This window comes from Terrapene carolina, unplaced genomic scaffold (genome assembly GCF_002925995.2).
Source record: "Terrapene carolina triunguis isolate 2854851 unplaced genomic scaffold, T_m_triunguis-2.0 Scaffold69, whole genome shotgun sequence".
In the NCBI taxonomy this organism is placed as follows: Eukaryota; Metazoa; Chordata; order Testudines; family Emydidae; genus Terrapene; species Terrapene triunguis.
In genome coordinates, this window is record NW_020664420.1 from 43,383,475 (window position 1) to 43,409,237 (window position 25,763).

Here is a 25,763-nt window from a genome sequence, read left to right on the forward strand (position 1 = left end):
TGGCAGGCGCTCTGGCTGTGCTCGCAGCGCGTCTCCCAGGCAGCGGGAGCTCCGGCTAGAAGGAGCGCTGCAGGTGGCTGGAGAGAGCGCACAGAGCGTATCTGGTGGCTGTGGGGTGACTCTGGCTGCAGGGGGCGCACAGAGCTGGGGTGGCTGGAGAGAGTGTGCAGAGCGCGACCGGTGGGTATGGGTGAGTGACTGCAGGGAGTGCGCAGAGCTGGGAGTGGAAGTTGGAGCAGTGGTGGGGGCATTTAGGAGTATTCTCTGCAATGAGTTTGTCAGGCCTCAGTGAGGGAGGGCAAGCCAGTCATTTGGAAATAGTTCCCGCTGTGCCTGGACAATGCTGTGTCCCGATCAATACTTGTCTGGAAAACTTGGCTTGTAAGCACAGCGTTGACTTTTGGAAGCAGAAATTCTCCCCCTCAAGAGGAAACAACCCCTTTGCATTTCTACAGTCCAAAACTCAGTCCGTTTTTTTCTTCAAATAGCCCTTAAAAATGTACTGTGGGGGCGAGAGCTTCCCTACGACAACCTTCAGCTTGTGTATCCCAGCGATGTAATGACTGGCAAACCAGGCTAATTTTAATGGAATCCAGGACAGTCTGCAGCCTGACAGACAGGAGACTTCACTGGCCTCTGCACCATGCTAATGGTCACACAGCACATTGTGTGGTAACCTAGCGCCGTGTCTGTGTACGTAGCTCTACGGTGAAAACCCAGTTGTGCTGTTAACTTGCAGGGCAATAATTTTCTGCCATTACCTTAACTCCAGTCAATAATATACCCTTTGGCGTGTCTTTGCACTTGGGTTATATGTACTCAGCTGATTTACAGTAGTAAATACCGTGTTCCCCCCAATTGACACAGGATCAATAGTTCACATTGGGCAGTAACAGTCCACTTATCCTCATCATGCAAGTTCTGAGCTCAAATTAGGAGCCCTGGTCATGGACAAAGGCCTGTTGCGTTAGGTGCTGTGCAAACACAGAACAAAAAGACGGTCCCTCACGTCCCCACACAGTGGTTCTCAAGTTTATAACCAGCTCTAATGCAAATGCAGAGCGTGAATAAAATGAACTAGCTGGCTGGTTTCAAGAGCTGTGGGGCAAGATAGACTGATTTGAGTTTGAGATTTTGTTTAGTTTTTCATTTGCTTTCTTCCTGGCCAACATTGCAGTAACTTGACTGCTGTGTCTAGACCAGGCAGGCCTGCTTTTAATGCTGTGGAGAAGTGCTCTAGCTGCTACAGCAAAGGGCCCTTTATAAATGCAGAACATAATAATCAGATCTATTACAATTACTACCAGGTGGCAGGGTCACCCGGGGGGTGGGGGGTGGGCAAGTGGGGCAATTTGCAACCTTTTTTTATGGAAGGGGCCCCCGAAATTGCTTTGCCCCATGCCCCCTGAATCCTCTGGGTGGCCCTGGTAAATCTTCAAACCTGCTTTTTCGCAGACAATATTTTTTGCTTTATTTCTACTCCTCATGGCTGAGTACTATGGAGCCAATAGATCATTTTGGCCAGTTCTCGAGGCTATATATCAGTTATAAGAAATCTGAAGCTCTGGATATATCGCTACTTTCACTTTTCTTCAGACTTTCCTCTTCGTTGGGCCCAAAACTCAGCCAGGCAGGCCTGCAAGTCCCCTCGAAGCACCACTCGGAGCATAATCAGAACATTTATCCTCTGATAAAAACCTTTAAAGATACAATGAATCACTGGAATCTCGTTTTCCTTAAGTGCATGTATACACCTAATTAAAAAGGTACCACATCCACCTGTTTTATATCATCTCCCACTATTTCCTATTCTATTCTCTGTGAGGGATATTAAGAAAATAAACAGCTCACAGAGTTTATTTGGATTAGAAAAGACAAGAATTACTCTAAAAAAACATAAAATTTCTTTGGCATTTAGGAGGCTATGACTAGGAGCTTCCTGATCTCTGACATTACATTCAGCTGTGTCACACTGTGAATTGGTCACACAGCATAAACATGTTTAATTAGAGCAGACTATGACTGAGTGAACTGCTCTGCCTTGCTTCTTGCACTGTGAATATACACTATTAGCCTATACGATTAAAGTTGAACCCTTTACTATACACCATGTTTAGGGCATGGAAACTTGCTTACCCTCATACAGGATAACCTCTGCCCCACCCCCTTCTCTTGTCAATCCATGGCAATCCCAATTTTAATCCAGAAGAAAGTGATAGCATCTGAAAAGATTAGTTAACAGCAGAGTCAAATAGTGCTAGAAAAAAAATATTGAGCTGCTCTTACAAGTAATGTTTGTCCCATTGCCTGCGGAGTCTGAAGTCAGACAAAAGGAAGAAAGCTAGATTTGATGGTATCCTCACTTGCATTTCTACCTTGACAGACAAGGTATCACTCTCCTCATGTGTGAATATTTTTATCTGAAATGAATGAACAGCATTTTAAAAATACAGAATGAAGAACATAAATGGACAACTTCACCAGCTTTTCACTTGGCAAGAGAACATGCAACATATGTCTGACAGGCAGTGAGATGCAGATGAGTATTTAAGATTAGTTTCTAAATCATTTTTACATTCAAAAGTATACATTTATGAAGAAAAGGATAATACATGATGGTGTGATATAGTACTAAGGGGTTTAATTTCATAAATTGGGGGTAGTTGAATTGCTCATGAGTGATGAAGGAATGAGTCATAAGCATCAATACAATCTCACATCCCACGTCACCATGTAGTCTGTATAAGCCAGTTATAGTATTGAAAAGCTGTTTCACAAACGTTTTAAATTTTTTTGGTATTTCTCTGCTGCGGAAGCCAGGCCAACTGTACATAGGGTTACCAGATAGCAACTGTGAAAAAAATGGGACGGGGATGGGGGGTAATAGGCGCCTATATAAGAAAAAGTCCTAAAAAACGGGACTGTCCCTTTAAAAACAGGACATCTGGTCACCCTAAACAGGTCTCAGGGTGTTTGACAGAGCCCACTTCCTGTGTGATTTCCACAAACACTAGGACACCCTATTCTGGTACAGAAAAAAAGCCTCTTCATTAAGGCCCCCAGATGCTCAGGCCACCTATTCAAAACAAAGGGCCAAATCCTGGGCCCTCTCAAAAATCCCCTGTGTTCCACCCAAGTGCAGGGACCTAGGATATTGGATTTAAAAGTCATGACATTTTTATATATCAAAAAGCTGTTATTGGCCCAGAATTCCATCTTGTCCCTGGGCCTTGAGCAGGTAAAAATATTGTAAATATTGACGGGGAGGACGGGGGACAAATACCTGAGCACCTTTCAGTAGTGTATGAAGCCACATGGCTAATGCCTGACATGTATTGTTTGTTCTCGCTCTCATCCTCTCTCCAGGAGGAGAACTGTGTGCGCAGTGGAGTATTTTGTTCCAGTAAGGTTTTGCTTTTGTTTTTCTTTAAATGTACATGTTGCTCTGGGTTTGTATTAGAGCTCTCCACACAGAGACTTAGTGCGCATCAGGCAGCGTATTGCAGATTCACACCCCAACTCTAAGTGTCCATGTGGACAAGTCCTTAGAGAAGCCAGGTGGAAGAAGTACTCAGACTAAATGTTTACTGTTAGGAGTATGTACTGTGCCTTTAAGAGCAGAGCACATGTTAGAGGGAAATAGACTGGGGTTAGTGAGAAGGGGTTGGAGGCAGTCTAGTGGCAGCTCCACCAGACACACAGTTAGGAGCTCATGGCTCTCTTTTAGCTTAGGTAACTCAGTTTTAATAGGGTTACCATCCGTCCGTATTTCCCCGGACATGTCCGGCTTTTGCGTCTCTAAATAGCCGTCCGTGAGGAATTGGTAACAAGGTTAAAATGTCCCGGGTTTTTTTCTCCCTCGCCTCCCTCCCTCCCTTCCATGCAGAGTGCGGCTGCTGATTGGGCAGCTTGACCGATTGAGCTGCTCCCATTGGCCTCCAGCAGCCAGAGCCCTCCCCTGCTCCCCCCTCCCTCTGTCTGCAGCCCTGTGTAACACACAAACCGACCCACCGGGCAGCATGTTTTGCAAACACGTGGAGCCAGAATGGTAAGGGGAGTCCGGGGGAGGGGCGGTCAGGGAGCGGGGGAGTGTTGGATGGGTCCCCGGCCTCCACCTGCCACCCCCACTTCACGCGCCCCCCCCCGTGGCCCCCTCCTTCCCTCCCTGTCCCTTGCCTGCTTGTACTGCCAGAGCCAGCAGCAACTGCTGTCTGCTGCCCCGGGTCCTAGCGTCCCCCATCCACTAATGGGAAGACAGGCTGCCCTTACCCTGCCCTTCCACCCTAGCCCCGAGCCTCTCCAACGCCCCAAACCCCTCAGCCCCAGCCTGAGCCCTCATCCCCCCGCACCCTAATCCTCTGCCCCAGCCTGAGCCCCCTCCTGCATCATGAACCCCTCATCCTCAGCCCCAACCCTCAGCCCCCTGCACCCTAATCCTCTGCCCCAGCCCTGAGCCCCCTCCTGCATCATGAACCCATCATCCTCAGACCCACAGCCCTCACCCCTGCATCCCCTCCTATCCCCAAACTCCCTCAACCCCCCACCCCCTTCCCACACACCACCTTCTGCCCTCAAACTCCCTCCGAAAGCCTGCACCCCCTCCCTTTGCACCGCCTCCCACCCCAAACTCCATCCCAGAGCCTGCACCCCTCACCCCCTCCTGCACACCCACCCCCTGCCCCAGCCCGGAGCCTGCACCCAGCACCCAAACTCTATCCCAGAACCTGCACCCTGCACCCCTCCTGCACCCTAATCCCCAGCACAGGACCTGCACCCCAGACCTCCTCCCCCCACCCAACCCCCCTCCCAGAGCCTTAGGCAGGTGTGGGGGGGGGGTCTGGGCACCACCAAAATTTCTACAGCCCTGCCACCCATGCGAGTGGATAAGGGTCAGGGCAGTCAGGGGACAGGTAGGGTCCTAGGGGGGGGCAGTTAGGGTGAGGGGTTCTCAGCAGGGGGCAGTCAGGGGACAAGAAGCAGGGAGGGTTGAGGTTCTGAGGGGGGCAGTCAGGGGGTGGGAAGTGGGAGGGAGTGGATGGGGGCGGGGCTTCCCCCCCCCCCCAGTGTCCTCTTTTTTGATTGTGGAAATATGGTAACCCTAGTTTTCAACCTATGGTCCGTGGACCCCTGGGGGTCCACCGACTATGTCTAAGATGGCCAAAGGTGTTCACACCTCCATTAGAAATTTGTTAGGGGTCCACAAATGAAAAAAGGTTAAAAACTACTAATCTAGGAGCTGTATCTTGAGAGGAAAGAACAGATGAATGAACAGTTTCCTTATAGACTAACGGGACTCTTACATTTTGACACTGGTGCTCTGGTAAATGTTGTTTCAGATATTAGTTTTAAAAGGTTAAAGAAAAAAACATGGGGAAAAAATGGTGAGCAAACAAGTTAAATTGAAAGTTTATAATGGGGAACTCATTCCTACTAGAGGTATGTGTGTACCAAGTGAAGGTAAAAGATATAACTGGTGCAAAAGTATTTTACTACTTTAGATGCATTGTCTGGATTCTAGCAGATTCCCTTATATGAGAGGAGCACTATATGGAAGATATTGCTTACTCAGATTACCGTTTGGTCTAAAATCTGCTCTAGAAGTCTTTCATAGAAATGTGCAGCAAATATTTGAGGGAATTGAAGGCACAGAAAGAAGCACAATAGAGGATCAGAATTACAGGTGAAAGAGAGCATTGGACAGGACTAAAGCAGAAAGCCTGAAGCTAAATAAACAAAAATGTAAACTCAGGCTCAGAGAAGTTAACCTATTTAGGAAAAAGGTTAACTGAATAAGGGGGATGTATTGATCTTACCAGAACACAAGATACAACAAATATGTTACATCCAGAAAATTAGGAGGGAGTACAGCGGTTCATAGGGATGACTAATTTTTTTGGTAAATTTAAACCTAATTTGGCTGCAGAAACCAGCAACCTCTGTGCACTCATGCAAAAGAATAACCAGTTGACAAAGGATGCTAACTTGGACAAAGAGTTTGGTAATTTAAAACAACTGATTCAGAAAACCTCTGTTCTAAGGTATTTTGACAGCAGGAGGCAGACCTAACTGTCCACTGATGCCTCCAAAGAAGGCATAGGGGCTGTGTTGCTACAAAAATATGATGAGCATTGGAGACCAAGGCATATGCATTCAGGGCTCTTGCAAAAACAGAATGCCACTATGCCCAAATTGAAAAGGAAGCTTTACCTCTGGTGCATGGTTGTAAAATATTTCATGTGTTTATTTTAGAAGACTGTTGCAGAAATAACATGGTTTATGGCCCCGGGGTAGCCTGCCACACAGACTACTTTGGATTTGGGAAGCCCAGGGCTTTTAGGGTCCAGAGCTCTGGAGCAGCCTGCACTTGGACTGCCTCAGATTTGGGGAGCCCACAGCTTCCAGGATTCATGCCTCCAGGGCTGCCTGCCAGATGAGGCTTCATTCCCTTTTCTTGGAGAATGTGACAGGGTGTATCAACCCCTTCGGACAGGCGGGGGTTAAGAAGCAACTCTGGGCTCAGGGGCCCCATCCCTCTGCCTGTGCTGAGCATGCTCGGGTTGGAGGTGGGGTTTAAAAGGCTGCCAGACATCTCACTCAGATGCTGGCAAGCCAGGGAGAAGGATGTGCTCTGGGATCTCCAGAGAAGGATGTGACCTGATTCCTCCACCAAGCCAGGGAATGGGGGGAGCTGCCGCTCCCAGAGACTGGGACCAGGGCCAGAAGCCCGGAAGGCAGCACTCCCCATGGATGAACGGAAGTCATGCTGGGATGCAGTACGAGGGACAGCCTCTGAGAGCCCTGGGTAGGAACCCGGTGGAATGGGAGGTCCTGGGTTTCCTTACCCCTTCTGTGAGCTGCACCCATGAAATGGAGCAACAGCACATGTGGCAGAGCCATCCATCCAGTAGGCAAGGATGCTACTGGAGACAAACCATTGGGCATAACTGCTGCCTTGGGCTCTAACCGCCAGGCAGGAGATGCTGCCTCCCACTCACAGAGAATTTCAAAAAAATTGTTTTCCTTTCCTAATCAGAACTAAACCAAATTTTGAAATATCATAATAATTCATGAAACAGAATACACTTTGTCTGCCCAGTTCTAATGGTGAGCATGATCTGGCCCTCCAAATGTTACTGAAGTTGGCATGCAACTGTTCCACAATTCTGTACTTACATTATCCAGAGTGCTGGTTATTTCCCATCCATATTTTGTTGCCAGGACTGTCAGGGTGGCTACACTGCTGTAACTCAAGTATGCCTGAAATGTAAGATATATTATTAAAAATGAAGGGCTGATATAAAAGAGAATCTCATTTCTGTACCATAGTTACCCCAGAATCACAAACCAGGCAAATGTATTTTTTCCCTTAAGTCGTCTTCTTCCAGAAAACACAGTCCAGTAGTTTCTGAATTAAATACTTTCAATAGCTGGATTGTGTTTTCACATGGCTGATGGCAAAAGAACCCTAATTAAAAACACTAATTTGGGTTTCTTTGATGGATAAAATAGAGCAAAAAAAAACCCTCTACTGCCAGAGAGACAATATTCCTCACCTATGAGGCTACTAAATGAATGGTATGCTTCAGTTTTCTTCTAAGTAATTAAAATCTGCTAGCAAATTAACCTCTTCACTGCTGTCAGATTGTGCACATATTTTGGCAGCTGCTTGAAAACAGAAGGTGCTATCAGAGGAGTGGATATCTGGACTGGATGCCTATTACTTGTGTTTGACAACACTGGATAGGTACATGTCCAGGATGGAGCTGATATTTGGAAGTGGTAAAAAGAGAATAAACAGTGCAAGAATCTTTAAAGACATGTTTCAATTTCATCTTTAAAAAATTGGATCATTCAGTTTGTTCAGATCTACTGTCTGTTTATATTTACTTCCCTGCAGAAAAAAATTTCTACATCCACAGAATTCAAACTCTGATAGCGACACACTCCAGTGCTGCCTCAGTCAATGGCAAATCATTTCCCACATTATACATGTCCAATTATTATTTATTTACGTTTAGATTTAATTATAAGGACCTAATATAACATCAAGGAACCAGTGGGGATTAAAAAAAAACTTTTGTACAGAACATTCTGCAATAAAATAACACTAGGGATTTGTATAAATACACAAAATAATGGAAATTCAGGGTCGGTATTGCTAATCCATCCTTAGTTCACCCCACTGTGCGTAAATATTGCTACACATACACTATACACATTTACCCACTCTTCAGACATTAGGTACAGCAGGTCAAGTTAAGATGCTAACTGTTTGGGTCAGATCTTTAGAATTGTTTTGACATATCCAAAATGTCCATATGCACCTCTCAGACTATGCATGTGGATGAATTCAGATGATGTAAGTACCTGGTTGCTTGTATCCCAGAGATCAGTGGAGGGAGTGTCTTCCTTATTGGAAAGGATGTATTTTCTGAAATACATATTATGTATACAAAGAGGTCAAAACAAAACAAACAGTGTTCACTGTCTTCCGTCAGTGTACGACAACCACTTACATAGTATTCAGCATCTTCTGAATGCTTTACAAATATTAATGAATTAATCCTCACAACAACATAGTGAGTTAAGTAAGCTTAGCACCTCTTTTTCCCCCAAAAAAGGATGGGGAACACATAGGAAAGCCCAAATATTTCTTGACTTACTCAAATGAATAGTAGCCGTTGATTTCATCATGACTTAGGCAAATAGGATCAGGTCCAGAAATGCTAAGTGCCAATAGCTATTGCATCTGAGAAGACTTAAAATAATGAGCACAGTATATGTAAAAAAAAAAAAAAAAAAAAGTTCACTTCTGCCACACTGTGAAAGATAGTGCCAAGTTACCTTTGAAATTTATTCATACCTGGTTAGTCTAATTCTTCTGCGTGCAATAGCTCCATGATATCTTCTCAAACCATCCTTCACAAGAAGCAAAACAAAACAGAAATAATCTGGTTGAATTATGATACATTCTACTTCGATCATGTTGTGCAAATAAAAGACAATTAAGGATTATTTACCAAATGTAAAGTATGTTATTTAAACCTCTCTCCCCCAAAATAACTGCACTTATTACAATGGAATTTCCCCAAGTATGAACTTGATCAATTTTTTTTAATGTGATGTATCCCTTTACATAGCAAAAATAATCTAAGTACCAGTCTGGAGTATCCTAGTAGTATAGTGTTATTATATGGACTTTTGTACAGGAGCAATAGAGAAGTACAATGCTAAACATTCTGCACTTGCCAAAAGTGCCACCTTTTAGATAAAATATTAATCCAAGGAACCTTCTACACAGTGCTCAACATGGAAAGCAATATTTGAGGGATTTCTATACCGCTTTAGCACATGTCTGAATTGGAGAGAAGAGGGCAGTGCATTATGAAAAATTAGAAGTGAGCACTGCACAATAGGTTTGATCACCACCTCAAACTGACTATTCAGTCACTACTTTCTTCCATTGCTATTCCATTTAGAATAGAAATTTCAAAAGCAACTAAGTAATTTAGGAGCACAAATCCCACTGAATGTCAATGGGACTTGTGCTGTGTGATTTAGGTGCTTTTGAAAATACCACACCTAATCCTCTGTTTTAGTCTGCATATTTTTTCTTCTTCAACTGCAGCAGAAAGAAGCTTCTTTTTTTATTTCTGCTTCAGAGCTAGTACTCTCTTCCTGTTAGAAAAAGGGTACTGGAGTTAATGCCCTGTGAGCTGCTGCTTAGTTGAAGCATTGCTTCTCTGGTTGAAGTTAAGGTGCCAAAGCATTTTTTGGAAGAGTGGAGATAATGCTGCTGTAGGAGTCAGTTTTCCCTTTTGAAACAAGATAGAGTTTAATGTGCAAGGTAGTGCGTTGGCTAGCGCGGAGTGCATATGACTCCTCATTTCCTTACAAAGTCATTACCCTACTAGTCATTAATTCACTATTTTAGTAGCTCTTTTATTCCTGCCCTGGTACTTTATGGAATTCTGAGATAAGAGGAAGAAAAAAGCGCTAACGAAAGATTACATCATAGCAGACTATTCAAAACAACAGTTTTATAGTCATGAAGGTTTAAAAGTTCAATGAACCACTTTAAGGGATCCATGTACTTGGGCTGGAATTTTCAAAGGAGCCAAAGGGAATTAGGCACTAACTCCCATTGAAATTCAATGGGACTTGGGTTCCGGACTCCAGCAACTTCCTTTACAAATCCCCAGGCTACTTAGGAGTTGTTCAATTACCCTTCAAGCTTTCTCAAGTTCAGAATATCCTCTTGAGGAGGAGGAAGAGAAAGTGATTCAGTTTATAACCTTGTTTAGCTCTTCACTTCCCTGGAATGTCTGACAGTGATTGGCTGTGTGATATGCATTATTCTGGGTTGGACTATATAAGCCATCTCTATATTCATTCTCTCTCTTGTGTAAAGAACTGACCTTTGTAGTGGGTTTGACTCTGGGAAAGGTGAGGAGCTCTCCTTTGTCATTTACAGCATTAAAAATCAGAAAAGCGCTGTTAATATGCCGTGCTTGGCCTATGGTCCACTCCTCACAGTTGTAGGCCTCAACACGAACGCCAACCTCAACACTGAAAGAAGAGTTTAAATGAATTATTTAACCACAACAGAATGACACAGAAGCAGCAATGAGCAGGGCCGGCTCCAGGCACCAGCTGAGCAAGCTCGTGCTTGGGGCGGCAGATTCTAAGGGGCAGCATTCCGCCCAATCCTAGGGTGGCATGGCCGCCCTTTTTTTTGGTTCACCGCTCCGGCCGCCCTGTAGGGGGCGGTGGCGCGGAGGAGGGGAGCGCCCTGCTGGGAGCGGGCTGCGCGCTCCGTCTGCCCCAGCCGGTGCCAGGTCTGCAACAAGCCCGGCAGCCCGCGTCCTTCCCTCCCCACCGACCTTCAATTCACCTGCAGGCGGGAGTGGTGTGGAGCCCTCCCAGCAGGCGGTGCGGCGGGAGGGGCCGAGTGGCGAGCGCCCCGGCTGAAGGAAGCCCTGGCCGCCCCCCTTCTCTCTCCCCCCCCGCTAGCTGGGGCACGCACTCCGTTGCCTGGGGCACGTCTGCAGCGCAGGGAGTCCTGCTAGCCAGCGCGGCCGGGGTTGGCAGCTGCGAACCGCCAAGTAAGTGGCACCAAAAGTTTGCACCCTGGCTCCGGCCGCCCTGCACGTGTTTTTTTTTTTTGCTTGGGGCGGCAAAAATGCCAGAGCCGGCCCTGGGCAATGAGACAAACATAATAACTAAAGCTGTTACACACTTCTTGGGTACAGGGAACAACAGTGATAGAAATCTGAATATTTCGGATATATGAATAATTAATTATTAGTTTTCTATCTGGACACAGAGGCATATTTCAGCAGTGATGTAAAAGGTGGTGTAAGATAAATGTCAGAACTAAAATAGGCAGAAAATGAATTGAAGTAGCAAAGTAGTGTAGATGCTTAGATACCTAATGATGAGCAGAGTGTGGGAACTGGGGGCTGGGGGGGAAAGACTTGGGGGTGAGAGCGAACTTGCACTGATGGGCATTCAGATGCGCAAGACAAGGGTAACTCACAGCAAGCTGGTGTCCTGGGGGGACCATATTCAGCCCTTGATAGAAGGGAGTAGCAGTGGGAGTTACATCTATTGCCACCAGGACCCTATTTGCTCCAGAAATATCGACATGGCATAATATAAGCTGAAGTTCAAGGAGGGACTGCTGTAACTTATTCCCTCCTGCGGCTTTTCCTGTGGCACTTCTGCCTACCTTCTTAGGTCACAGCCTCTGGTCTGGCTGAGCAGTGCTTATCACAGGACCAGGGGTCGGGGTTGGGGCAAAGATGGGTTTAAGCGACTTTGACATTCCCGGTCCCAGGCTGGCTAGGGGACTGTCACTTCCCTGGTGTCATTTACTTATGCCTGACTGCAAGGAGTCATTCCAGTAGCTGGGGATCCCCCTGGCAAAGGGGTATTGCAACCATACACACACTTCGCTAGGTTTCAGAAAGGGTGTCGTGGTGTAGGAGCCTCTATAGTAGCCTTAAGTCAATGGAGGTTTCCCCCACCATGGGGGGGATCCTCAGAAGGTAGGATCCACTGTGTTTAAGTCTGCTTTATCCCACAGGATGGGTACCAAACAGACTTACTGAATTCAAGCATCAGGCCCTTTCATTGTGCTAAATAAATGCCCATTAACACTCATGTTCTGCCTAACTTAGAACCAGGTGCAATTTGTATAAAGACTTCTATGGCTGCTGCACCCATTTATTGCAGGCAGCATTTGGTTGGGCTTAACACCAGATGTCCTCACCCTCCCCTTCTTCCTCCCTCTTCCAAAACAAGAGTTTTGCAACCAGGAAGCAGCTGCGAGGTCCTGGACTCTGCAATAAGCTCCACACAGATAAAGCCCTGTACCCACATGGAGTACACTCCAGGATCAGGGTCCAAATGACTACAATGTCCCATTGGAGACTTGGAGTTCCATTGGATTGCTTAGCATTACACTTGTAATTAAGGTTTGCAGAACTGGGACATCAATCACTAGAGGGTACGGATGATCTTTTAGATTTGAATAAACAATAAACCAAGCTTCAAACTATTTTTTAAATGAGAAAAGCAGAGCTATTTTAAAAACATTTCTTCATTAAAAACCTGATAAGCAAAACCCCAATGAGGGTGGTGAGACAAGCACATAGATAGTTTTACCTTTTCTGAAATGTGTTGTTAACTATTGCTTTGAAGACAAGACGATCACCAACAGTGGAGGGTCCCCGGAATTTAAACATATCAACTGATTTCAAGGTGGGATATGAATGACAGAGACGGCTGAATGAGAAAGCAGGAGAGACACAAAACAGAATATATGGTCTTGTAATTCTTTTTTCTGTATTGGTACAGCCCAGAATTATTTGGCATACTTAAAGTAATGAGGTCGGCACAAATTAGAAGTTCACAATGCAAGCCTAATTTAATCCCTAGACTTCTCATAAATGACAGCACGTTCAGCTATATAACAGCACAGAATCTGGGTCTCAAAATATAATACCACTTCTATTGTGCTGCTTCATTTGCAATGCACTTTACAAACATTTAACTAATTAAGCCTCTACTTGTAATAAATCTCATATTGGGCCAGATTATGAACCCCTTATTCTCATTCATTCAGTAGTACCTTACTTCTTAAAGAGCCCCACTCACTTCAACAGGGCTACTTTTGGAGTAAAATATTGTTCAGTGTGAGTAAAGAGTTCACAATCTGGTCCTATTCGAGTTAGTGAAACTTGCTCAGGGCCAAAGACAATGTATCTATGAAAGAACTTCAGCCCATACATCCTTTTTACCTCTGATAGTTTCTTCACATTTATCAGAAATTAATATAGTTTTGTGCAGTATATGATTATGTGAAACATAAATTAAAAATTCACTCAGCTGCAACCTGAATTAATTTGTAATGACACTAAGGAAATATGTCTTTTTTCTAAAAATTGCATGCAACTACTGAAGTTGAGTCTTGGAACTGAGTTTCTAAAAATGCAAAAAGACAGTTAGATGTACCACTGGCCATCTGCCCATGCAGAAATCCAAAGTTGAATGCCTAACTTTTAAAAATCAAGGCTTAAAGGTATATTCATTTAATATAAATTCTCTTATTATTTTTGTTTACCTCATCCTTCCATTCCCCATACCTTTCTGTTGTTTATTACACTCACTAGTCTCTCTTTTCTCAATTTAGGCCCTGATCCTGAAAACACTTAATCACATGCATTACTTTGCTCACCTGAGTTGTCCCATTGGAGCTTTGGAGCCCCACAGGATTACTCAGAATTGCACTTGTGATTAAGTAATTGCAGGATTGTGATTTTTAAGTTTGTAAATTCTTGTAGGGGGACTTTTCTATTGTTCTTCACAGCCCTAAGCCCCACTGGGGCTAATGCAGGATAAATAATAACAACAATGCAATTTATTTCCTGACTCTAAAGGGTCACATTCTGCCCTCATGAATGTGCAGGAAACGCCCATCAAATTCAGTGAGAAAAGCATACATATATGAATACAGAATTTCATCATACACATTTTTAGCCTAGAAATGACACAGTTTTGTAGTAGTCTCAGCTCTTAATTCAATTGCACTCTTTGTAAACTAATGTACCAGTATTGTTAAATGCACACAATTATCTGTTGCTAATTAATTGAATAGAGCATCTTTATAATAGACTAATACATTAAATGACTTTGTAATTTCATTAAACACAATTTGCTCTTCCTATTTAAAATGCTAAATGGGTATCTCATTTACAACACTCACAGTAAAAATACAACATTACCAAAAATACCAAGGGGATGAAAGGATGTAATTTTTTTAAAGGGGGATTTTTTCCTAAATATTAAGCTCTATTTTCCAAGAAAACAAAGCTCTGAATACTTCTATTGGTCATATAAAATATCAGAAAGGACAGCCCTGGTTCAAATGGATTTTCAATTACTGCAGTACTGTCTTTAAGCTGCTCAATTACTTTCACAATTTTTAGAAAGGAGACATAACCTTTTGAAAAACCTTTCTATGGGTGTTTTAAATTTATTCTTCAAGTATTGCTTTTTTCCCCTCCCCTCCGCTCCCCCTGCTTTCCCCATCTCAGCCTGTGGCCATAGCAACTCTAACTGATACCTACAAAGGTCAGAGCTAATTGTTGCCTTACAAAAGGTTTGTAGCGAGGGCAGCTATTTCTCAAGCATAAAATACAAGCTCTGTTTCCATCCAATATTGTCTCTGCCATGAGCTATTATTCCTAAAAGTTTCAACCTGATAAATTATGTTCAATATTCATAGTTCCAAATAAACTATTTTAACTTTCAGATTAGTTGTACATTGACATAGCCAAGGGAAGCAGAGCCTGATATTTTGGACCAGGTCTTGGGTACACTGGCGTAAATGAGGAGTAATTCCTTTGAAGTCAATGGAATTACACACTGATGTAAAATCAGTGCGTTTTCTAATTTGAATAAAATGAGCTGTTTATCTAAGAACTATAGAGAAACTAACTGGCTATGAATCAAAATTACATGAATAAGGAAAAGGAATGGCATTTATTTATTAAAGTAAAAAACAAACACATTGCTAGCATCCCTGCAATGAAGTAGGTCAGGTGGTGTGTGAGGGGAATTCTGATAGAAATTCAGGTCTCACATACAAAGAAGCTTTGTTTGTGTGGGAGACCAGTGTCAAGGCTGAGGTGATGGAACCCTCCAGCCTAAAGGCAGAAGGCAGAGCAGCTGCTCAGTTGGGCCATAGCCACTAATGAACCTACAGGGTGTAGCAATAATGCTTTGCACTTTTCATCTGTAGATCTCAAAGTACTTCACAAAGGATGCTGGGGAAGATTATTGCTCCCATTTTACAGATGTGGGAACTGAGAGACAGAGAAGTTACGTGACCTACCCAAGATAATATAGCGAGTCAATGGCTAGAATAGAACTCAGTTCTACTGACTCCCATGCCAGTGCCCATCCACACTTCCTGGTAGTGGCTCTCACATTGTTCAGACCCACTGGCCACACGCAAGTTCATCTCTGCTATATATAGGGGGCTGCAGACTGTCCTTGAGCAGCTGCTCCATTTTACGATTTCATTGATGCTGGGCCTGAGGATTTTACCATATACGGAAGGATATTCTTGTGGTCAAGACACTGCACTAGCCATCAGGATCTGGGTTCTATTTCTAGCTCTGCTATTGACTTGCTTTGAAGCCTCAAGCAAATCACATAATCTCTCTGTCCCTCAGGTCGCCATCTGTAAAGAGGAGATAGCAATATTTCTCAGCAGTGTTGTGAAGCACTCAGATGTTCTGGAAATAAGTGCCATAGAAAAGCCTATATATAAATATGTAGACATCCCCTGCACCTCAATAGGAAGAAAGATCACAATAGAGTTTATTTTCACTTCTCATTTGTAACTAAACTCTGTGATGACTTTAACATTAAAATGGTGGATTTGGAGTACTTTTGATTTTCCACACAGCATGTCTTTTCCGAATCATATAGGAAGCCATCAGAAAGAAAAGTACCTTGCTGAAATAGTAGCTACTGTCTCCATCCACGCCATAATCTGGCCACCAAATGTATTTCCATGATGGTTTGCATGAGGAGGCAGGACAAGTTCAATGCTCTGCACATGGGTTAGATCAGTTGAAATAGTATCTTCCTCTGTATCACTTACATTATCTGAAACATGGTAACAATATATTAATGGGATAGTTAATTAAGTAGAGTTATTAGCTGTCCCAAGAGGGGAATATACTCTTTCCCCATCACTGTAGGGATCTATCGGCTTTTGGTACAATTAAAAAAAATGTCTGTTGCATTGCCATTTGGGAATGACCACCAAACCCACACCAGGGAGTGCCTGAAGCCAAAAAGCTGCTTCTTCTTTCAGTAATAGCAACAGCCTGACGCTCTGCCAAGGTGCAAGGGCACCACAGCCTCTTGTCTGACAAGGGAGCAGAATGGAGAGAAACAGAACCTGTTCATGCTCTCTGTATGTGTGTATATATATCTCCTCGATATGTTTCACTCAATATGCATCCGAAGAAGTGGGTTGTAGCCCACGAAAGCTTATGCTCTAATAAATTTGTTAGTCTCTAAGGTGCCACAAGTACTCCTGTTCTTTTTGCGGATACAGACTAACACGGCTGCTACTCTGAAAAAAGAACACCCTGGTGGCAGATCAAATTCTGTTCGGAGGGATGAGATGCTATCCTTCATACAAAACCTATGTTAAAAGCACACTTTCAGGGAATCAGACAGCTATGCAGCTCTCCTAATTGAAAATGTAGGCAATCTATGTATGCCAGTAAATTTTCATTATTACTCTTGCTTGCTCTATTTAACCTGCAATGTGTTTTATAAGTAAGTAAAGTTTATTATATGCTTTTGATATAAATGTCTTGCAGTACTAAAAATTGCTATACATGTGGATTTAAGGTTGTAGAAAATTATTGTATCGTGTTATACTGTATTACTTGCGAAATAGTGTGTGTTCATTAAATACTGTATTATAGTGAATAGCCATGCACTGGGGGCAGAGTTAGGGTTGTGTGCACATTAACTTTGCCAATTCATCTTTCAAGTGTTTAACCATACAACCTTAGCATTCTCTTATTGAAACTATTTCAATGGACTTACACATGTGTATTTTCACCATAAGTATGTAAACATACTCATAAATATGCATATTATACAAGGTCTAATTAAGAATCTAGGGATAAATTGAACTCTTGTGTAACTCAGTGAAGGTACATCAGGGATGAATTTGGCGCCCAGCATCTTGTGTGTGATGACCAGGGCCGGCTCAAGCAAAAAAAGGGTGGCCGGAATGCTGAAGCAAAAAAAAAAAAAGGCAGCCGCGTGGAGGGCGGTCAAGGCGGCTCGCAGGGGGATGAAGGGCGGCGCCTTGCAGCCGGGCCTCTCCCGGCCGAGCAGGCGGAGCCCCCAGGGGCTGCAGGAGGTGCTGGCTCAGCCGCTCCTTTAAAGCGGCTCGGCTGGGCCGGGCTCAGAGCGGCGCGGGAGGCGGAGGCCAGTGCAGGCGGCGGGGAGTGGCGCGTCCCGGGGAGCCCGGCGGCACGGTGAGCCGCGGGGATCGCTAGTTCCTGCCCCCCCGGGCCGGGGTCCGTGCCCCTGCAGGGCTGGGCTGGGACTGGCAGAGTGCGGGGAGCTGGCCGGGGGCTCTGGAGCTGCGGACCAGGCTGCCAAAGAAAAAAAAAAAAAAAAAAGAACCACGGCAGAGCGGCCAGAATGTGCCGCCCCAAGATTGGCCGGAATGCTGCCCCTTACAATGTGCTGCCCCAGGCACATGCTTTCTCGTCTGGTGCCTGGAGCCGGCCCTGGTGATGACTTAAAGGTCACAGTCTTTTAGGTCTCAAGTCAGCAAGGTACTCAAGCATATGCATAACTTTAAGGATGTGACTTGTCTTACTGAAGTCACTGCTTAAAGTTACATGTGGGCTAAGTACCTTGCTGAATCAGGGCCTTGACTGTGAGGTGCTCTGAATTTAAAAAAAAGTCTTTGTATTTTCAGTTACATCTTGATATAATAGTTTCAAGTATCAGATGTGTAAGTCATTCCAAGTATGCAACGACACCTGCACCACAGGATTTCATGAGACACGAATTATGTCTTTGGCTTCTGCCCTAGTAAACTGTGATTTACGATCATCAAATAGCCATTTGGATGTCTGATTACCTTGCACTTTGGACCTACTTAAGGAGTTGTATAACTTGCATTCACAAGACAAACTTCATTTTCTTGCTTGATGTATTTTGTATATATTTGGAAGCTAACAATCTTCACATATACTAATTTCATTTTTGATCCTATTTTACTTTCTATATGTCACTGTTGATGTTGAACTGGTGTGTTCAATTGTAGAAAATATCTAGACAATTTCCCTAATGCAGCTAGGGCTGTGGAGACTGAACGTTACCACACTCTGATTGCTCTTTGGTGGTCTTAGTTTTCTACCAGAAAGGGATCACCATGACAATGTAAAGTGTCCATCTTGAGTCCGCACAACCCAATTAAATTGTGACGGCAGGTATTATATTTATAATAGATGTTGTTTTTCTCTGTAGATAATTTATTTGTGACTGAAGTTCATAAACAGAGATGTGTACTTCATACTGTAAATACTAGAAAGTTTCTTAAACATTTGTGAATAATTTCATGTTTTTGGAAGGGAATACAGCGACTTCGATTCATGTCATTTCAGGACAGAGACAAGTTTGGGAAATAAAGGCAAATCTAGGTGAAGAAAGAAACCAGTTAGGCTTCAGTTTTTCCTTTTGGTCACATGAGTGCTCTGCACTTTTCCTGCCAGGATTTAGATTACCATGCTGAAGAATTTTTCTTCTGTTTCTTGAGAGCAATCTCCTCACATGCACATAGTTCCTATTGATTTCTTGGAAAGTTATAGGCATCAAGCCAAATGGATTTCTCCTCCTATGTGTATCTTAACTGGTGCTATTGGACTTATTTCTCCAGTGCAAAATTCAGCTTGAAGTATGAATGAATTCTATAAAACCCTTAAAAAACAACAACCGTAAACCTGTAAAGTAAGGGTACATCTACACAAGGGGTTTAAGCCAATGTGCTTTTATGAGCCTCAGGTAACTCGCTGTATTCAAGTCATTCCAACAGTGTGCACACAGAATGCCTGTTCTGTTTTCAATCCGCATCATATGAACACATGGAGGCAGCTTTCTGCGAACTGAGGGCATGGCATTCTCTGGGGATAGCCCATGGTCCGTTGCTTTGCTGCTGAGCATTGTGCGTCCTGGGATTGTTTTCACTGTGAATTGTGGGAAGCCATGTTGGTTCACATTTTTAAAAATCCCATATTTTCTCTATCTCTGCCCCATTGTCTCGCACTGTTTATAGTTGCTGTCAGCCAGCATAGACACACCAATGCTGTGAGCCGCTGTGGTGGCAGGCATGAATATGCACAGGCTGCTTGGGCTGTATTACAGCACTCAGAGCTAGATGAATTCTGCACTGGACTTAGAATCATAGAATCATAGAATATCAGGGTTGGAAGGGACCTCAGGAGGTCATCTAGTCCAACCCCCTGCTCAAAGCAGGACCAATTTCCAACTAAATCATCCCAGCCAGGGCTTTGTCAAGCCTGACCTTAAAAACCTCTAAGGAAGGAGATTCCACCACCTCCCTAGGTAACCTATTCCAGTGCTTCACCACCCTCCTAGTGAAAAAGTTTTTCCTAATATCCAACCTAAACCTCCCCCACTGCAACTTGAGACCATTACTCCTTGTTCTGTCATCTGGTACAACTGAGAACAGTCTAGATCCATCCTCTTTGGAACCCCCTTTCAGGTAGTTGAAAGCAGCTATCAAATCCCCCCCTCATTCTTCTCTTCTGCAGACTAAACAATCCCAGTTCCCTCAGCCTCTCCTCATAAGTCATGTGCTCCAGCCCCCTAATCCTTTTTATTGCCCTCCGCTGGACTCTTTCCAATTTTTCCACATCCTTCTTGTAGTGTGGGGCCCAAAACTGGACACAGTACTCCAGATGAGGCCTCACCAATGTTGAATAGAGGGGAATGATCACATCCCTCGATCTGCTGGCAATGCCCCTACTTATACAGCCCAAAATGCCATTAGCCTTCTTGGCAACAAGGGCACACTGTTGACTCAGATCCAGCTTCTCGTCCACTGTAACCCCTAGGTCCTTTTCTGCAGAACTGCTGCCTAGCCATTCGGTCCCTAGTCTGTAGCAGTGCATGGGATTCTTCCGTCCTAAGTGCAGGACTCTGCACTTGTCCTTGTTGAACCTCATCAGGTTTCTTTTGGCCCAATCCTCTAATTTGTCAAAGTCCCTCTGTATCCTGTCCCTACCCTCCAGCGTATCTACCACTCCTACCAGTTTAGTGTCATCTGCAAACTTGCTGAGAGTGCAGTCCAAGCCATCCTCCAGATCATTAATGAAGATATTGAACAAAACCAGCCCCAGGACCAACCCTTGGGACACTCCGCTTGATACCGGCTGCTAACTAGACATGGAGCCATTGATCACTACCCGTTGAGCCCGACGATCTAGCCAGTTTTCTATTCACCTGTCTCACCACCAAGCGGATGATGTGGGAGCAGGAGGATATTCTACGGCAGCAGCAGCAGCAGGATAATCTACAGTGGTGGCAGCAGGATGAGGCAGAAGAACAGGACGATGCGAAGCTGCTGAAACAAGAGGACCAGTTTCTGGATCGCCAACAAGCATTCAGTGCTATTTGGGACCCAGGAAACCAGTGTAGATTGATGGGAGAAGATCATTCGGCAGAGCTGAGATGACCAGCACTAGCAAGAGAACTTCAGGATGCGGAGGGCCCAGGACATTACTGATGGCTTTGCACACCTGGCATTCCCAAGCTATATGGGGCAACTTACAGAACACATGTACAGAATGGTGGTCAAGTGTGCCTTTGGCCTTTGAAAGGCAGATGGTGCTGATTATGGAATAGGTTGGAAGCAACAGGGAAAAAATGTTCCAACCATAATATCTGCTTGTTGTGTTCTGCACAATATTGCTGAGCGCAAGGGGTGGAGACTTGCTCAGAGGTTTGAACAGCCAGCAAGGTGTCCCACAGAAAACATAAATACCGAGAGGAATGTTGCCAGTGATGCCTACTGTTTGTATTCTGAGTCAGAGGCCTGCACATATGGTGGGGTGGAGTGGGTTGGGATGCAGCCACACTTTCCCTGGCCTCTGCAACACTGTCCTTGGCCACTGCCACAATCTTCTGGGAGAGATGCATTGCTTTCTCCTTCTGGGTCCTCATGTACAGCCTCTACCTCCTAGCCAGCCTGGTTTCCCCTGTGATTCTGCCATTCTGACATCCTGTCCCACGTCTTCCTTCTTCTCTCCTTCAGGTTGGCCAGCCTGTCAGCAGTACACAGAGGCCCTGTCCTTGATGGTCTGGGAGTTGTAGGTGCTGTGATTGTGGGAGTAGGGGGAAAAAACAGTTGTTTATTGTTTGTGTCACAGAAAAGTCATGACAGCTTTTTTTAGTAGGTATATGTGACCTTATCTCCCGCTGAGACTCTTACCATTTTGGGGGGAACCTCAGAGATGGTAAGTGGTGTGAATGTATGGAAGGTAAGATAGCTGCTTACATGCTGTTTGCCAGAAGCTGGGAATGAGCGACAGGGGATGGATCACTTGATGATTACCTGTTCTGTTCATTCCCTCTGGGGCACCTGGCACTGGCCACTGTCGGAAGACAGGATACTGGGCTAGACGGACCTTTCGTCTGACCTAGTAGGGCCATTCTTATGTTCTTATGAAGGTGCTGAATGCATCTGGATTTCAGTCTACTGTGTCTGCTTTCATGCTGTTAGGGATGGGATGAGTGGTTTGTTCCAGGTTTGTTTTTGCAGTTTTGTGTGCTGGATGCACTTCTACGGGAGTAGAGGTTTAAAGGGAGGCTCATGGGGGGCAGGATCTGGATAGTAATTCCTTCTGTATGACCATTAAGCTATCCTGACTCTTGATAATGTTATACTGAGGCAGGTGACTAGGAGGCAGAGATTGGTCTTATACAAAAAGGCAAAGGGCAGATCAGAGAAATACATTGTGAAGTTATTCACCAGGATGGTCCCCCCAGAAGTGCTGCAGGAATAAAGGGGGTGGAAAACTATATTGAGGGAGGGATGTGTGAAACAAAATCGAGCTATTTCTCAGTGTTAAGTTCAGCTATGTCTCCCCTGCAGACATGGAGAAAGTATAGAGAAAAACAGATAGAGTCCTGCAATGACTGTCAACTAGAATTCATGTTACAGAGCATTTTTACCTCAGTGAAGAATAGTATTTTTTTGTGCCTTCACCGAGCATGCAGTGTGCATTTATACCTCATGAAAACTACAAAAACTAACCAAATTTCTTTTCCTGTAAGCCCTGTCTCAATAAACTGTTGAATTTTGCACAAATGAATGCGTTCAGTGTTTGAATCTGCTGCTGGAGGGGAGCAGAGAGGCACAGGGTACATTCTGTGATTGCACCATGCTGGTGGGTGCCATTTTGAAACAGAACAGAGAGACTGGGAGGAAGGCGGGGGCTCTTAGCTCACATCAGCCAACAATAATAATAAATAATACATTGTAAAGATAGCTGCTTACATGCTGTAGTTCCCTCCAGGGAACCTGACTCTTCAGTCCCGGCCCGGATTTCTGGATGGGACTTGGGCTCAGCCAATGGAAGGGTCCATTATAGCAAGGCAGGACTGAAGCTCACTTTCCAGCTGGTCATCATCAGGTTCCTGAGGCACAAAAAGATCCTGGCTCTCAGGGGGCATCCTCCTGCTCAGCCACCAGTGGGTCAAGCCAGTCATCCTTGGTGCGAGGAAAGAGTGTGGGCAGCATCTTGGACGGGTTGTACTATAATTGTATAGAATCGTGTCCAGTTCGTCAAAAAACGGTCAGGTCACATGTCTTCTAACAGATTGTCTCCTCTTATCCCTCGTTCCAATGCACTTTTTTCTGAGCTGCTTGTTCTTTATCCAGTCAGCGTCCCAGTCATGACCCCTTTAGGACATCTGCTTTGCAATGTCCACACAAAGGTCCTAACTCCTGTGGCACGCCACAAGAGCTTCCTGAGCTGACACTTCTCCTCAGGTGGCTGTGAGATCCAGGATCTCAGCACAGCTCCAGGCAGCTGGGTGAGGCATGTTGTGGGGCTTCTGCAGTGCTGTGTGGTTGTATTGCCAAAATAATGATATACTGGGATCGATGAGCAAAGTGGCAAAATTTGGTTCTGTGCCAGCTTTTAACGGGGGGGGGAAGGGTCATCCTGGAAACTTGTGGACAATAGGGAAGTGAGGTCACACAAATAAAAGGACAGGTCAGTAACAGTTGACCTGCAAAGCACTGTGGGAGAGCCATTGAAAGCATAAAAGTGGTGCACAGTGATTGCATGCGCATGAACAAAAGATCTAACTGTAATTCAATTTGAAGTATATCTAGTCCACTTTGCAAGAGTTCCCAATAAATGTGGAGTTAATTCACAGTAATGGGTTGCATCGTCTGTATGCAAGGTTTTCAAACCAGATTAACTCAATTTGATGAAGGGCAAACCCTAAGTGAAAAGTAAATGTGAAACAATGATCAACTCACACTTTGGCCCTGATCCTGCAACCTTACACCTGGAATCCCTGCAGGACAGATGGACAGAGAGAACCACCAGGGAGATTTGCTGTCCTCCACACCCTCACAAACCTGGCCCTTGCTAGCCTCTGGAGTCTTATCCTCAAAGGTTTTTATTTGGTTTTGTCCCTAGTCTGAATTGGTCACTTTTTGGTCCCCTCCATTTGCCCATAATTACAGGTTGTGTCTGCTTTACTGACCACACTGACCATCTTCCATATTACTCTCTTGCATTAGGGTCTCAAAGACATGTTCATGGTCCAGTCGTATTCTTCTTCTCTCAATAGCCAGACTATGTTCCAGATGATCTTGTGGAGACTGAAGCTTGACTGGTTTTAAGTTAACCTACACAAATGAAAAGAAGCTCTCATGTGATTGTATAATCATATCTGAGTGTGCTCTGAACCGCACTTTGAGTCAATGCCATTTAAAAAGTACGCTGGCATCAGCATCCTCTAGAACTCTTTACTGTAATTTCTGCAGTACAGCAAGTCATATTACTACAGATAAGGAAAGAGTTAAAGTTCAAGTGATTATGCAAAATCTAGGTTTCACTTTTAGTCCTGAGCCATTTGCCAAAATTCAACGACAAGGTGTTTTTGTTTTGAGAAACTAAAAATACAAGAAACTCACTAAACCCTATTTTGTTTAAAATGCTTCACAGAAAACAAAACTGGAAATGCATTTTCAAATTAGTCTGAGGAGTTAATATTGTGTGTTGTGTCCCAGGCCCACATTTGCATCCCTGCCACTACTTGCGCTCGGATATGCTCCTTTGAAAATGCCATAGCAGCACACTTTTACAGACTGTTTTCCCAACACTCTTCTTCTGCATGTGAAGCCCTTCTGCCCCCAGTGTATTTCCCTTTTCACACACAAAGCATGTGCAAATTCCATTTATGCCTGGCCCTATCGGTAGAATTGGTCAGTTTAGTGGCACAAACTGTTTGAAAATCTAGCCCATTGGCTTTTGAACAATGTTATCTAAACAGGGGACAGACAAAAACAGCTGAGTTGCAAGGAACAGCTGCTCTCTGTATCCACACCTATTCTCTGGTCCCTTCCACCTAGGCCCAGAAGCTTCAACAAGAACAGAGCCAACACCCTGCTGCTCCATGTGAGTGACAGTGGTTCCACTGTACCTCCACCCCAAATCCTCTTGTCGACTTAGAGGCTTAGACTTAGAGACTTTGTCAGGAACCTGGTGTGTTTCTAGCCACCAGCCACTACATATGGCCAAAACCGCCTCTCCCCTGGACCTACTGTCAGCAGGGCATGGGGCTACACCAGTTTTCCCCACTTCATGTTCTCTCTCTCAGCCTTGCCTTCTCCCTTTCTAAACAACTCTGCCACCTTTTCCTGGAGGGATGTTAGTATCACCAATCCCTGCTAACACTTCTCTGCCTTTGATTCTTTTCTCAAACCATCTCCTTTCCTCCACTTCCATCCCTGCTCAGAATCTTGCCAATTTTTTCTTAAAACAAAATTGCCCTCCCTCCCAGCAGAGTTAGGTAGTCATAAGGTTACCATATGTCTGGGGTTTCCCAGACATTGCCTCTTTTTTGATCCTCCACCTTCTGTCTGGGCGGATTTTTCAAATAAGAGGCAATGTCCAGGTTTTTTGTGGGGCAGATGTTGCAACTCAGAAAGAGAGCCCCAATTGGTCCCTCCCCTGCATCGACATCTGACTAGTCCCTCGCAGCTGCCAGATCCCATGCTGCCAGCTCTGGGGAGGGGGAGAGCCCCGCAGGGAGGTGCTGACTGATGGCTGTGTCCTGGGTCTGAGCCAGACCCAGCAGTGACACTGACCCCTACCGCAAGAATGAGAACACAGGTACCCCCTCCAGCACCCCAGGTTCCCCCTCCAGCACCCTCCCAAATACCACTCCCAATACACATACACCCACCTCTTCCAGCACCCCCCAGGTTCCTGCTCCAGCACCTCCCAAATACCACTCCCAGTACACATACACACACCTCTTCCAGCATCCCCCAGGTGCCCCCTCCAGCACCTCTCAAATACCCTTCAGTACACACACACACACACCCTTCCAGCATTCCCCAACTGTAGCCCCTCCCAGCTTCCCCCCCCCCCCCCCCC

At 44.8% G+C, this 25,763-nt stretch overlaps 1 protein-coding gene across 1 annotated transcript in view; it reads right to left on the minus strand.

The window, feature by feature from the left end:
- Positions 1-2,282: 2,282 nt before the first annotated feature.
- The window catches only part of ACOT12 (acyl-CoA thioesterase 12), a 36,656-nt gene continuing 13,175 nt past the window's right edge, over positions 2,283-25,763 (minus strand). Inside the window, exons 3-10 of the mRNA XM_029910923.1 lie at positions 23,863-24,007; positions 16,026-16,182; positions 12,670-12,789; positions 10,419-10,569; positions 8,864-8,919; positions 8,368-8,431; positions 7,174-7,257; positions 2,283-2,420 (exon numbers count right to left, since the gene is read on the minus strand). Of these exons, the coding sequence (XP_029766783.1) occupies positions 2,283-2,420; positions 7,174-7,257; positions 8,368-8,431; positions 8,864-8,919; positions 10,419-10,569; positions 12,670-12,789; positions 16,026-16,182; positions 23,863-24,007 (915 nt within the window). The remainder of the gene's footprint in view (positions 2,421-7,173; positions 7,258-8,367; positions 8,432-8,863; positions 8,920-10,418; positions 10,570-12,669; positions 12,790-16,025; positions 16,183-23,862; positions 24,008-25,763) is intronic.